At 42.0% G+C, this 15,445-nt stretch overlaps 1 protein-coding gene across 1 annotated transcript in view; it reads left to right on the forward strand.

The window, feature by feature from the left end:
- The first annotated feature begins 8,039 nt into the window (after positions 1-8,039).
- The window catches only part of NKD1 (NKD inhibitor of WNT signaling pathway 1), a 110,557-nt gene continuing 103,151 nt past the window's right edge, over positions 8,040-15,445 (forward strand). The window contains exons 1-3 of the mRNA XM_059857085.1: positions 8,040-8,468; positions 8,609-8,641; positions 8,928-9,085. Coding sequence (XP_059713068.1) covers positions 8,444-8,468; positions 8,609-8,641; positions 8,928-9,085 — 216 coding nt within the window. The 5' untranslated portion in view covers positions 8,040-8,443. The remainder of the gene's footprint in view (positions 8,469-8,608; positions 8,642-8,927; positions 9,086-15,445) is intronic.

Below are 15,445 nucleotides of genomic sequence, written 5' to 3' on the forward strand. Positions count from 1 at the left end.
ACCCATTTCTCTCCATTGACTGTAGAGGAAGATAAATTCTACCTAGTATATCTTCAGGAATTTGTATTTTTTTAAATCTAAATTTGGATTAATAAATAAGACACAGTTCCCTTATTGTGTGAATGTGGTATTAGCAGCAGTGACCCAGCCACAGTCCTATACCTGCCTCATGATACTGAAGGAGCCTTATAGGGAAAGATTGTCTCAAGATATTGCAAGAGGCTTCTACAAGGGAGGCTTTGAGGAAGTACAAGGTGGTTTATGTGCCTGAGTTCTTTCACTTGTCTGCCCTTTGGCTGCCAGAAGAGAGGCAAAAGGGAAAGCCTGCTATGATGCACCCTGCCTTTGCAGGACACTGGCAGAAATGCTGCCTTGGTTAGACGTGGTCTGGCACTAGTTCAAAACCACCATGGCAAAATTATGAATGCCAGCAGAAGAATTGAGGGCTTGTTAGTTTTATGCAAATCCCGGAATTCCTGTAGCTTCTGTCATGTATTTGAAAATGCACAATATAAAAGGACACAGAAAGTAGAACAGAGCAGCAAAGTGGATCTCCGTGGGTTATCTTCATTCAAACTAATGCAGCCTATCTGAATGCAATAATTATGTCATTAATGCCATAACAAAATGTTGCAGAGGCCATGTATTGAGAACACAAATCAATGTGCAGTCTGTTTGGTAGAGTCTTGTAACACTGATAGTTAATGGTAAATTGATAGTAAAAGAAAAGCTGAGAAGTGTAAATTAAATGTTCAGAGTCTACTTGATCATTTTGTATCTGTCCATCTGCCAGTCCTTCAAAAGTTTCCATGTAGAAGTGAAGACTTAGATTTCAAGCTCATTTAAGATAGTGTCATCCAAATGAGTCAGTTTTGTGATTCCTTTGGATGCACCTTGTAAGAAAAAAAATAAGTAAATTTTGAAAACAGAGCTGTTTACCACAGCAAAGTTTAGAGAATATAGGTAAGCAGCAAGGACAATTTAGATCAAGCTGTGTGTGCTGTGCTGGTGGCCTCAATACAGTTGAACTGCTTTAGTGATTCCTGTTTTCCATGCAAGGAATTCCTTGCACACAGGGTTCTGTCTGTGTCTCATCACCTGGAGCGTGCGTGTGCTGTGCTGGGCAGTGCTGACACGCTCTGTGCTCCTGCTGTGTGCCTGCATCTCCCTGGGTCTGGGCCTGAAACGAGTCTGCTTCTGATTCAACAACCTTGGTAAGCTGCACAAAGGCAGAGCACCGAGCCAGGAGCATGCTCATCAGTTCACAGTTTGGATCTTTCGGTTGAATCTGGGTAATTCATCGCCAAGACTGTGGGCTACAGGCAGCTGGCCTCTGCTGGGTACTGCAGAGCAGAAACACACACAGAGGGAAATGGAGAAGGGCAGTTTCTGTGCCTCAGCCCCTCACCTGTGTCAGCCTCTGTACTCCTGCTGCACCACAGGCCTTGTACCAACACCACTCGTGGGTGTGCATGGGGTACCTGTGGGGAAAAACAGTAGTAACCAGTGACTCAACGTGTAAAAAACCTGATTGCTTATTCTGCTGAATCTTAATGTTCAAAAGAAGCCATTCTTTTATAGCCAAGTTTCTTTTAGAATGACAAAATACCTGTGGCAAGTTACTGGAGTCAGATTTGTGCAGTGACATGGTGGTCCAGGCAGAGTTTTTAGAGTCAAGTTTTCTTTCTCAGTACGATATGGTTATAAGTGTTTGCCAAAACACTTTGGAATTGCTATAATTCATGCAGAGCTTAAAAGGTAGTTTTATTAACATTTTTCATCCTTTTCACCTATTTATTAAGTTAACACTTACACTTACTTATTTGTAAGCACAGCACCAACCCTGTTTACTATAGCAACAGAACTTCAATAAACTTTATGTTTATTTTTAAAAAACCCAGCAAAACTAACATAGAAGTGCTGTGCTGAGCCACCATACATTGAATTCAAGCCTTTCACGTTTCATGAGAGTTTTGCAAATGCTATCATATTGGAAATCAGGCCTGGGTGACTGTCAATGTCTGTAGTTTCAAATATGCTGAAAATACTCCAGAGAGGGAACCTAAATACAAAGTATAGGTGCGGGTCCTGATCCTTACATTTTCTTCCCAAAGATCATGGGTTTGTCAACATATGAAAGTATAAGACTTTACCACCCCATAGTTTTAAATAATGAGACAGTGATCAAGCATCTTTCTCCTTTCTCCACCCCTTGCTGTGGGTTGCCACTTTGTCAGAAGTGACTTCTACACAAGCAGTGTGCTTTGTGTGTAAGGTCTGACTGGTCCTACTTTGTTCCCACGCCAATTGTTTTTCCAGCAATAATTTTTCTTTTTTTTCAGAAAGAAAAGCACCAGTGAGTTACAAAATGAAAAATGAAAACAGAAATTCAGCTTCTTACAGTTTAAAAACCCAACCAACATTGAGCAAGTAGCAGCAGAGTGGAGGAGCTCAGCTGGCTTATCTGACAGTAGCCATTTGCTTTAATGCAAGACATATTTCTTTTGTCCATGTGCAGTGAGTATCCTCTAGAATGGATATGAAAAGTAATAGGGAATTGTATGATTTAATGGTGACCCTCGGTGCCATGCTTTGAACAGACCTACGATGTCTGTGTTGTCAGCTGTGGAGTGGGGCTCTCTTCAGTCATCAAAGCATTTCAGTGGAGTTTACAGTCTGTTGTTTACATTATTGGCCAGTGCTTTACTCTCCTGAATACAGTTTAACTATTCCACCGCCCCTGTGATGAGTATTCTTTTCGGCAGCAGCAGTCCTCACAGCCTTGGAACATTGTTTTTGGACACAAACATACACAAGTTATTAGAACACAAGATCAAAGGAGGTGTCCCACTGTCTTCCTTTCAATGCTCCCATTGTGTTTGTATGCTGAAGCCTGCTAGAGAGTTAGAACCAGAGAAGGGGGAGAGGGGGGGAGGAAACCTTTGTACAAAGGTACTTGTCACTGAGAGAAGCCCATAAAAGATGATGTGAGAAAAGACACCAGGTGGAGTATAAACCACCCTTATTGTTAAGAAATGCAAATAAAAATCCTCTCCTATATTAAAACTTTCTTACTTGTCATTTCTTAGATGCTAAAGGAAAGATTCTGATTATTGAAGTCATGGCAGTACTTTCTACTTTGCTTTTTTTCTTTTTATGTGTAGTACACTATACATGATGTGGAAAAAAGTTTTTTTTTCCTCTTTCTCTGCATATTGTTACAATTGTTAGCAAATTTCATCTCAGCAAAATATCCACTGGAAAAAGAAAACTCAGGAAAATCACACTTTAAAATATCTGAAGGATTCCCTTCTATGGAAGACATCCATAGGTTTTGATTAGTAAATAAACTGCAAGTTCATTTTATTTGGATAGGAACAGCATTTTTCTCGGGGAAATAATGACAGAAAAAATTCTGCTAATTTTGTATGATCTTTGAGCTTCTTCTGAAGAATCTGCAATCAGATTCCAAGAAAACAGATTCTAGGTCCAACACCCACTAAAATATACTGAAAAAGCCAATTGCTTCTAAATTGCTGGGAAAGCCCTGGCCCAGCTTCCTCAGCTATAGAGAGATACATGGTAGGAGGAGTCTCACTAGTTTTAGGCAGCATCAATTGATTTTTTCACCTTTCCACTTTTCTGGTCAGCTGAAATCTGGATTACAGAGTTAGCTATGCAAAAGTCTTTGAGAGAGAATTTGCAGGACATAACAGGTGACAATTAGCAATTCACAAATCAAAGCATTTCTAAACTCAGGCCTTCGCTGAAGGCATTTGCTGATGAGGACTTTCAGAGTAATAGATGAAGAAAACAAAAATTAACCTGGCATGAACCTTTATACTCATCATCATGGATTCTTCTGTTTTAGGACTTCTAAAACTCTTTTTCCTGAATACAAGGGAAAGAAGAGGTGATACCACCTGAAAAGGAGTATTTTAGTGGGGGCAGTACAAAGGACAACTGGGTGTCTACTGGTGGTTGTGGAAAAGTGGTCATCTACCAAATCAGCACTCGTCACCCTGAACTACCAGCCCTTAAACTTAACATCCATCTCTATCTGATGGGTTTTCTTGGCTCTGTAGAGAAGTGAAATTACTTTAATCATGGAAACAGTATCCACTGGAGTATGGAGACACAGTGGTCTTACAGTCTGGGACTACAAAGTTTGCCAGGGTTTTCTCCAATCTTCACAGGCTCTCAGAAGATTTATAGCACTAATCTTGAAGAAGGCCTGGAAAAATTTCTCATGGTACCTGGGCATGTGCAATATTTGGCAAGTGATGTAGTGAATGCGCTCATTTGTGATAGACATCTTTCTGCTGCACAGACACTGTTTGAACTTGCTGATCAGTCTTTCTTCCCCCTCTAGGGTCAGGGCAGTTGCTGACATCCAAGAAAAACCCAAGGAAAACCTGTGAAGCAAGTATGTTTGGAGTTGAAAGGATGCCACAGTGCAGACTCACGCCAAAGCTTTGAGGCAATAAGCTAAGGCTGCAAAGTTGCTAAAGCCAGAGGTGCTAACATGCCTGATTGCAAAAATGCCTAAGGCAAAAGTGCTGAAAAAACTTCCAAGACCAGAGGTACAAGGACAAAGGCCCAAAAGCTGAAACAGTGTCTTGTGACAGGCATCTCATTTATGTGTTGGGAATGAGCAGTCAAAGCATGAGTGTGGTCACCAAACCAAAATTTAAATGTTCATAAAACGGTTTGTGGCCCTAAATGCATCAGCAGGGTAGTGATTGAGGCAACTGTTGAAGAGGTATCATTGCTGTGGGCAATTCTTTGTTGATGGAGTAAAAGGGGTTTGGTTTGAACGTGGTTGAAATGGAGGTTGAGTGTGGTTTGTGACCATCTGTGATTCTGAGAGTGATGAGGTTAAAAATTCTGTATCAGCTGGATCCTGGAAATATTAAGAGCTTATTTATGATCCATTGTCCCTGTCAATGCTGCTGAGAGCACATATATGTTTTCCCTTCACAACATTTTGAGCAACATTTTCTTAAAACACTTCTGTTCAATATGAACTTAGATTGTTTAATGCAGAGGAGGAACCACACAGTTTGCTCTCTACTGCTTCTGTGTACCTTTGTTATTGTTTTTTTTTTTTTTAAGAATTACATGGGGCTTTTCAATGTTAAAAACGTTGTATCAACCCTCACTTATTCTGGAGGTGGTGTAGCATGACCAGCATGCCACTTCCAGGTGGAAGAGAACAGCACCCACCTGAGACTGTGGGAGGCCAATACCAGCCTTTCATCTCCAGCTGGAGGGAACATGGCAGGAGAGCGCAAGAAGAGGAAGGAGATAAAGCAGAAGAACTGGAAAGCAGTATCTTACCACTACCCAGACAGGAAAATCAGTGTGGTGCTTTCATCTATCAGGTAACTCTTGCCATTGCAATTATATCCAATAATTTTGTTATGCTGTTGAAAATTGATAATGAATTCCTAGAATGGTCTTATTCACTTGCTCCTTAGCTAAGAAGCATTTCATATAATCAACTGCTTTACAGTATAGCAAGGTTCAAAAGGGTTTTCCATCTTCTGAAGAAGTAGTCAGCCCTAATGAAAGGGCAATGAATAATACTCTACGTCATAGCTTTCGAACTATAAGAATTCCACTGAGGTCATTGGGTTGGAGATCCTTTAATCATTAGTGCTGTTCTGTGAATGGTGTACTTTACTCTGATATTTTACTAGATGTCACTACTTAACACACTTCTGACCCCATGGAAGGAAAACCAAAAATCTTTGTACGCCTTGAGGTCTCTGTAGTTTGAGGATCATTATATACTGAGTCAAATCTTGAGGTTCCTGTTTAGTTGTTATCCCACGCCAAATTCTCCTGAAATCAAGTGGAATTTGATATCTGAGCAAAACCATGCTAAGAATCGTAAGATTTGTCACTTTGAGAGTAGCTAAAACTTTCTCCCAGGTGGAGGAAGAATTAGCTGCAGTTGTGAGTCATACCCAGAGTAACGTCACCAGCTTGTCATTGTGTTACTCCTGTGCCCAAGCAACACTCATGAATCCATTGTACGTGGAGTCAGTCACTGACGTTTGGGATTCTTTTGTCAGATTTGCTCTCCTGTGTTGGTTCTGCAGGGTATGTCATCGACTGTAATGAGAAAGGGCTTGCTCTAAACTCTAACAAATGTTGCGTATGTGCAGGCAGTTGTGCACAAGAGTGGCTGTGTTCTCAATGCAAGTTCCTCGACACAAGTGGACCTCTGTAATCTGCTGTGAAAGCCAGGGCTTCTTCCCCTGCCCACTTCAGCAGACCTGCTGAACTTGAGACATTTCTAAGGCCTTGTTTTATTCCCAAGAGCTGAATGTGAGCAACATCTCACAAGATGAATGGACAGGCCCATCCCAATTGGGGTCACTTATGCAAAGCTGTTCTCTATTTCTCATAAACAGTGAAGATAAGTGATATTCCAAATAAAATATTTGCTGATGAAGTTTTAAAGGGTTCTTGTGTATAAGCCAGCCTGAGGTATTGGGATTTAGAATTTCTTCATATGGATCAGAAAATTTTTACAAGTTTTCACAGTCGAAGTGAAGCTCAATGAACTTTTTCTTCCCCTCCTTCGCCCCCCCAAAACAAGAGACAATCTTCAAAGGAACAAATATGTCACCTTAAATGTACAATATAAAAAATGGGCCAAACAAATTATTAAAATACATAAAAAAGAAATTCACAAAAGATGCATGTTATTAGCTATTTTAAAAGCAATTGATGCTGTTGCAATGGCTGCATTTCACAATGCAAGGGCTTTCTTCGCTAGACAGATAAATAGTTGGAATAATGTGAGAAATGACTTTGCAATCATCCAAAGAACAATTTGGGTTGAAATGGTTCATTTAATGGCATTGCATTGGCTGCGCTGTGCAGTTGTTTCATACCAGACCTTCACCACATCCCTGTGCTTTGGAATTCCTTCTAAAAATGAGCTCCAAGCCTGACCCTCCTCTCCCGGTCCCAATTCCCTGCAGAAGTGTTACTACATATGCTTTGAATCTTTTTTTCAGATGAGCTCCCAAGTCTAACTCCTTCCTCCCTGTGCTTGAAACATATGGATTTGAAAGCACAGATGTGGCCTTGAAGTTTTTTGGACCAGGCCCATCTGGGTCAAACCCTACATAGTTTGACTAGTAGTTTCTTGAGTTAAATTCTCAGAAGTCTTCATTTTTTCTTGTTCTGAATCTACTACGTACTCCCTTTTATCTCTCCTAGTTGAACTACAAGGATCTCAAGGGAGATGTGATTTTCATAAACAGAAATATAATGACCAGCCAGAGGAAGAAAGCAAATTTTTAATGACTGTGAGAACTATCTTTATGAAACAGCAAGTTTCCTTTTAGCTTATGCTCTATGTAAAAAAATACACCATTCATAATTTGGAGAAGTAGGGGAGATTCTTGGTAAATCTCATCTACTTAACTAATAATGAAAAAAAGCTGAGAGAGACTTGGTCCTCCTGCTGCCAACATTTTGAATCACTGAGAAAGGGTTCCGGACCTGACCCTGAGAACTGCATTTTGGCATTAACAGTGACTTCATTAGGACCACTTGTGTGCGCAGGGATGCCCGTGAAAAACAATTTGCACGACTAAGTCAGCAGAACAACTGCTTTTCCAGACACGCCGCTTCCTCCGCGATCGAGATACCGCGGAGTGAGGACCGGAGGGGCTCAGCAGCGCACCCGGGTACAGGGGTGCCGGGAGGCGGCGTGGGGGTGCCCGGACCCCCGGCAGCCCCGAGGGCGGCGGGCGCGGCCCGCGGCGGAGCCGGCCCCGCGGCCCGTGCGAGGACGCGGCGGCTGCGGGGGCGCGGCCCGCGGGGCTCCGGCGGGCTGCGGAGGGCGGCGCTGGGGGCCGGGCCGGCCGGGGGGCAGCGGGCGCCTTGTCCGCCCGGCGTCCCCGGGGCTGCGCGGAGCGGAGCGGGGCCGGCCCCGCCGCCCGTGCCTGGCTGGAAGTGAAACGCGCCCCGGCTGCTCCTTTTTCTTTTTTCTTCTTCTTTTTTTTTTTTTTTTTTTTTTTTTTTTTCCTTTTTCCTTTTTGAGCCTCCAAAAGGCTCACTCGCCCCTTTCATCTGCCGCCGCGGCCCAATGGGAAGGCGGAGGCTGCCTGCAAGTGGTCTAATCTCAATGAGGTGTCAATCATGTTCCCCGGTGGGTGAAGTAAGGTCTTTTGTAACCGCCTCTGTCTTTGGGAAAGAGAGGAGAGAGGAGGAAGGCTGGAGCGGAGAGGGGGACGCCGGACCGTGCTGCAGGAGAGGAGCTGAGATTTGAGCTCGCTTGTGTGTTAGCAGGGAGAAGCGGAGCACATGGATTTCTAAACACGCTGGGATTTTATACATCTACAAAAAATAACAACAAGCGAACCTGACCCTACTGAAAACAGTCAAATGAATCGTAATTGCAGATCAATGCAGAGAGATGGGGAAACTTCATTCGAAACATGGTTAGTTCCTTTCACTTGCTACTTCCTTAGCCCCTTCCCTTTATTCGGATTTTACTCGGTTTGTTGCTGTGATTTTATTCTGGTGTCTAACGATCTTCCTTTATTATTTCCCTCACACACTTTCCTCCGGATCTGCCTAGCTGCCGTTTGTAAACCCAGAGAAAGTCCAGAAGGTAGGGGATGGCTCCTCACTGTTAGTAACTTTGAACGCCTTTCCCCGGTGCGGCTGGCTGCCCCCGGCCCCCTGCCCTCTCCCCTCAACTTTCCGCCGCGCTTTGCTCTCTGCGCGGCTGCCCCGCTCCCAGCCCCGGTGCCAGTCCCGGCTCCAGCCCCAGCCCCGGTGCCAGTCCGGGCTCCAGCCCCGGTGCCAGCCCCAGCCCGGCCGGGCGCGGGGATGGCCGCGGGGGTCGGGCGGGCTCTGCGGGCGGCTCAGCGGCGGCATTGTCTCCTCTTTCCTAGGTGATAGTTTTGCGGTGAACGCCTCTCTGGCTCGCAGAGGGCTGGAGGACTGGATGGTGAAGCAGAAATACTCCGGGGGCAGCAGCAGCGGCGGCAGCAGCTCGGGACTCCAGCACGGCTGCCAGCACCGCGCCGTGTGCAGGCTCTCCAGCGCCAGGGTATGTCAGCTTCCTCGCTGCCCCCCCGCCCCTTCCCTTTGAAATAGTGAAAGGCAAAAGCTCTTTCTACATCCCTCTTTCCCTCCCAAGGGGCGGTTGTGCAAAGGAAGGTTTTCTTTGCCCTAATGTTGCTCCGAGGCGCTGCCCCGTGGGTGGTTTCCTTCAGTCCTTTGATGAAGTTAGAAGCTGCAGAGCAAACTTGGTGAGGGTACAAAAGCCCGAGGAGTAAGAGAACCTGACTGCTGGTGTCTGGGCAGTACGATTAGAACGAAACCTTTCACAAACAGGACCAAACAATCTCCGGGGAAAGCCCAGCACCCAGCCAGTGTGCGATAGCTTGTGAGCCCTGATTAGTGCGCAAGTTTGCCTGTGACATTTTGGCAGTCAAGGAGAAGTCCCCGAAGAGTTGCTGTTATTTATTTGCTCTTTGCTAATAACGGGAGGCTGACTTTCTCCACCAGAGTTACTGTGCCAGTTGCTTGTCCTGGCTGTTTCACTGGTCACTTTCCACCCCTTCTCTTCCCTTCAGTCCTCCGTGTAAAGCTGGGCTGGAGGCAATGTTTCAGTTGCCGTTTTCTTTTATTTATTTTTAATGTTGTCTCTTTAAACAAAGAGGCACGATGGGAGGTAAACAGACTTAACGTTACTTAGATATGGTCCTCATAGTGTTTCAGGGTGTGATCCAGAGCTTATTGATGTTTACTGAAAGGCTCCCATTGACTTTGGATCAAGCCCTGAAAGTTTCATCACTGGAAAGGTAACCTGAGAGATGGGGAGATTGGAATCTGTGCTTCCCAGCAAGCATTGTGGCTTTGAAAGCACAAGCAGAGCCAGGGCCACCAAACCTCCTGCAGGCTCTTTGCTTTGTCAGCTACCAGTTGTATTGTCAGAAGCCTGGACTTCTTGTGTCTCAGGAAAAATTCACTTGCAAAGTTGAGAATTCTTCATTTTAGGTGGGATGTGTAAGTGAGTAGAAGATGTGTAGTATGGGAAAAGCTAATGATGACATTTCATATTCCACCAGTATTGTATTTTGAGGAGCATAAATTGTGTGAGAGTTACTAGAAGTAAAGACAAAGGGGGTAAGATATTGATTTCTTGTAACCTATGAACATAATCACCTTCAACTTGCAGGTATGATTGGTTGAAGTGATATTTATTGTGCTTTACTAGGAAACAATATGTTCAAAGAAAGATGTTATTAACAATAGTACATACTATGATACAGATGCAAAGTGTAAGAACACCTGGTTTTAATTGTTTTCTAATTATCCCAGTTTTTGTAAGTCGCGTCTTTTGCATATGTTCTACCTTTCACATGTATGTTTTCTAGAAAAGAAGTTCAACTCACCAAACTAAACAGAGATTTAATATACAAGAGTTAAAGGTGAAAACTCTGACTTTAGTTTGTGAAATGTATTTTCTTCCACAAAGATGATTTGCTTTCTGAAAAGAAGAAAATATCTTTTGTCAAAGGTCCTTTCTATTCACAACCCTCTTCAGTTGGCAGTTTGGTGAGGTCTGCTCAGCTGGAATGACAGTAGAACAGTATTTCCCCTCTTACTCAAGAGGAAGTCCTCCTCTTGATGGCTCAGCAATTAGCAAGCCATTAACTAAATATTAGTGTATAGTTTTAGTACATTATAAAACTGTAAATAGGTTTAAGTGTGTTTAAAAGCACTGCTCCCATGAGGCCTTTTACTGTCATCCTTATAGAGATGTTTCTGAATGTTCAAAAATATTTGCCATTTATTGCCTATATGTATTTGGTAGTATCTGTGTGCATGTATAGCCTGCTTGTTGATTTAGTTTAATTGTCATCCTGTCACAGGCACACTGTGACAGCTACATTAAAGTTCCTTTAAAATAAGAACTTTTGGAATATGGAAGGATGCATTTCTAATCCTACATTGGAACCAGATGTGCCATATGTACAGTCATTTTGACAAGGATTACGGAGTCACAGCTATTGACTCCATAACTGAGACTGCATGGCTGCTTCTCTTCTGAGATCTCTTTGATCTCTTGTATAATTATACCAAGATACAAAGGGAATTGTAGCCTAACCACTTGGTTCTTAGGTCTCCTCAAGATGTAGAAATAGTAGTTTCTTCTGCTAATGGTTAGTCACGGGGTTGTGTAGGACAGTGGTGTAGTCTCCAATAGTGTACTAGTGTTGCACTTGAATTTACCTTACTGCACTTGAATCTTCTCCTTACTGCTTCAAAATTCATCTTAAAATGTTCAATAAGCTTACAAGACTCTGTGGAATGGTACAGTTTTATTGTGTCACAGCTGAAACTGTGACTTCTCAGTAAAACACAGGGGTTTTTTCCCCCAAAATAGATCCCAAGTTACTGCGTTTGTGACTTATGGCAGAAAGAGCTAGATCAAACACTGATGAAAATATCTGCATTCACAGAAACGTACAGCTGTGTTAAAAAAATAATGGTCCTAGAAATAATTTTCCTAGTAGGAATCCTTAACCAGAGCTTGGTTGATGATGGTTTTAGTATGTAGGGCCTATTTGGTGAGATTCTGTTTATTTCCAAAGACCTGTTGATGGGAGAGAAGAGCACCTAGCCTGAAGAACTCTCAAGACTGAAAATTAAAAATTTGAATAATTTTAATCAAAACTTGGATGTGATAGTACAATTTATTTTACTGTCTACAAGCCAAAAATCCTCTCTTGGTTGTAGTTGGAAGGCTGTTTCTCTCAAGAACAGACAGTGAATTGTTCTGCTAAAGTTAGTCATCCAGGGGAGATGACACTGAAGTTCAGGCAATCCATGCAGTGTTTTACAAGAGTGACTAATACAGGAAAGCAGTAAGTCCTCTCATTTGTAGTCCTCTCTAGAATGACTGAATTTACAATTGTTGTGGAGGGGAGGTCTTTACATCACTTCCACTCAAGGAGAGTTCCATTATATGGCACCTTTCCTTCTGAGCAGAAGTTTTGAGAGTTTCTCAGTTAGAGAAGACTTCCCTCAGCTGATGTGTTGTCCCTGCCGTGTCCTGTCCATCTGTCTCTCCCCTCCAATTCCCTGGAAGAACAGTAATTAGTGTCCAGCTGTTGCCAGAAGCGCTCTGAGAAGGCTCTGCTGGTGGATGGTTGGGTGAAGGCGTGGGCCGGGGCAGGGAGCGTGTGGGAGGGAGCGCTGAGCTGAGTGTGCAGCCGGCTGCGCTGGTGGGAGCTCGGAGCTCATTAAACCATTGCCACCCGCCCAGCAGGGGCTGCTCTGCTCTAAGGGTTTTAATGACTCCGCAGGCCGGGGGCTGGCCTGCAGCTTCCACATCGCCAAGGATTAAAGGAAAAAGGAATTCTCTTGCATCCATGAAAAGTATGAGGTCCAGAGTCATCTTCTGGTTTCAAAGCTAATTGAAACCACTGAAGCTGTAAATCTGCTAGCAACTGAATACACTTCTTTTGCTGCTTTATGAATGAGTTAACTTGTATCCAGAAAGGTTTTTCTGATACTGTGGATTATCCCGTATATTTCTTAAGCTTAAATTTATTCAGTGTGTTTACTTTTACAAACTATTTTTGGAAATCAACATTGTTTGCAAATATTCATGTATTTATTTATTTAACTGAGAAATGGCTCTATGCTAGAGGGGGGAATATTAAATATGACATTTGCTTAGTTCCATTTACTTTTATCTTCAAAGCCATAAGAAATTCTACTAGGTTCTTGTGCGTCTCATTGACATCTGTGCTTGGGAATGGAAAAAATATCCTACTTTTAATTAGATTTCAAACCAGCTTTCAGTGAGCCACATTGTAGGTAATCATTTTAGGTAAAATAGAAATTACTTTAGCTTACCACTTCCACTGGGCTCGTTGGTACTGGTGATCCTCATGTTCAACCCTAACTGATATTAATTAGAGTTGAGTATCTAGTTTGGGACTGACACAGTATGAAATTCTGAGGCGCATCAGTCCTTCAGAGGTGGGGCTTGTTCTCCATTTGTTCTGTGCCTGTAACTGTCTGTGACATTAATGGGCATTCCTTGCATGGCTGAGAGGAGACAACACCAGTGTCAACTTCACTGCTCCTCTAGTATGATCAATCTTAAATTAAAAAAGAAGCCCTTCCCCAGTCCCCCACTGTTAAATTGTGTGTGTGTGTCCATATCAAAATACATCACCTTACAGAAGACACAGCTGGGTAGGTCATTCATCCAAAATGAAAATAATAAACAGAAATGAGACTTTTTTAGTGTTATGTACATAGTAGGCTTAAAAGCTGTTGAAATGCAAGATTTAATTGTAGCATTACTTTGGGGTCATTTAATGGGTAAAGTGACATTTGAAAGAGTGCCTTCTTACTGGTATGGTGACAAGAACAATGAAAGTTTCCTTGGATGTTATCTTGTGTGATTGCTTGAAGAGAGCTTTTTAACTGAAATATTTTTAAGTCCATTAATGTCAGTACTATATAAATAATTATTTTTATTGACTCTGAAGATTAAAATAAACAACAGACCCAGCAGTTCTCGATATTGGTATGACTAAAAAGTATTTTAGTACATAAAAATATTCTCTGTGGCATTTAAAATAAAATTACCAAACTTTGTATTGAAAGAGAGAAAAGCAGAATCTTATTTAGTGTTGAAATTTGGTGCCAACAAACCAAGATAATTTAATTAGTGGTGTACATAGTATATCTTGACAGCTCTGGTTTGGGAAAATTATAATATGAATATTAACAATCAAAGAGTCTCTGAAAGTATTAGTGCCATGGTGATGAGATTAGTGAATTGGCCAATACTGTAGCAGAAAGCTGGATTCCAAGGGAATTATCCTTGAATGATACCAGTTGGTGCAATTAAAAGCCACAATTCAGTTGCCATATGGAAAGTGTTATGCATCCTTATATGGTTTCAAAGCTATGTGCCAGAGGTTAAATTGACATATGAAGAAAAGCATAAATTAAATATTTTGTGTTATGAAATTAAAAGTTGACTTTGCCTGAGCCATATGGAGGAGGTAGATGGAAGACTGTCTGTATTTCATCAGGGCTTGTTTTATAGGTGTTTCAGATTTAATGTGGCGCACTTTTAATTTGGCATGTTGATTGGAAAGCCGAATGGCCCATGAAGTTTCTGCAAACAATCTCATTAAAGGAACTCTTTTTTTGATCTCTAACAACCCTCTTTCTCCCACCCCTGCCAAAGTGGAGTTACTTAGGTTGGTGTTTGTAAGAAGAAAACATATTCTCTGTGGTAGCTGGGTCAAGTCCTCATCTGTGTCTCTTGGGCTCCTGATAGTCCTTGTTGGCTTAGTGAAAGCTTAATTCTGAATGAGGCCTTGGTTATGGAGTGTATTCTTTTCTGTAATCCGGGATGGAAAGAAACAACATGTTATATTCTTTAATATCTTAAATGTAAATAATGCAGTCCAGACTTCACACTAAAACTTTAGTTATAACAAAAAGGAGACTTTTATAGCACACGATTGTCGATGTACAGGAATGTTCTTTACAGCAGCATTCATTAACAGAAGGGTTTTCTCTAGGTTTGGGATCTGTAATAAGACCCAGGAGGAGCTCAGTAAGTAGTTATTTGTATGCACCCTTCAGAAGAAGATCTCAGTTGACTTTTATGGTTTCTTTTGAGTTGAGTTATGAACAGAGGAAAGAGAAGTCTCTTGAGTACTGAAACTTTGTAGGAGTTAGTTTTTCCAAATTTGGGGAAGTAATTGTTCGGTGATGATATTTAAATCAGAATGGAACATTGCTCCCAGTGCTGCAGATGTTGGCCTTTATAGAAATCCTTGCAGACGGGTTTTGCTTCGTGAATGTCAGCATCAAACCCTGGTTGGAAAGCAAATGGTAGATGTTCAGACATACAAAATACTTGAAGTTGTTTTTTTTTTTTTAATGGCATACTTTTTCTTTATATACTAGTTACTTTGAATACTTGTGATTTATCTATAAATATCACATAGTTTGAAATCTTTTCATGGAAAATGAGGTAAAGCTTTAGTTAAAAAAATTAATGTGAAGGAAGGGTCAAATATACTTTCTCTCTGAATTTATTTAGTCATATCTGCCAACATTGGCAGCAAAACTAAGCCTGTATTTACTCCTACAGAGTAACTACAGCTATGGGAGACTGAGTTGGACTGTGTTGCGTTCAAGAATTATTAACAAAGTTCCAAATGCAAAATCTTCATTGTGTCTGATTTTTGAGCCAGCAAAGCGTGTTTGTATTGCAATATCTCATGACATTTCTGTTGCAGTGGTGGAAGGCCAGTGGTGTTAGCTGTGGTGAAAGGGCTGTGCTGACTTTTAGTGTAAGTTAAGAGAAAGGGGAAATGATTTGTGTACCTTCAACCACTGCTTCCCTGGTGTCTCT

This window comes from Haemorhous mexicanus, chromosome 12, assembly GCF_027477595.1.
Source record: "Haemorhous mexicanus isolate bHaeMex1 chromosome 12, bHaeMex1.pri, whole genome shotgun sequence".
NCBI lineage: Eukaryota > Metazoa > Chordata > Aves > Passeriformes > Fringillidae > Haemorhous > Haemorhous mexicanus.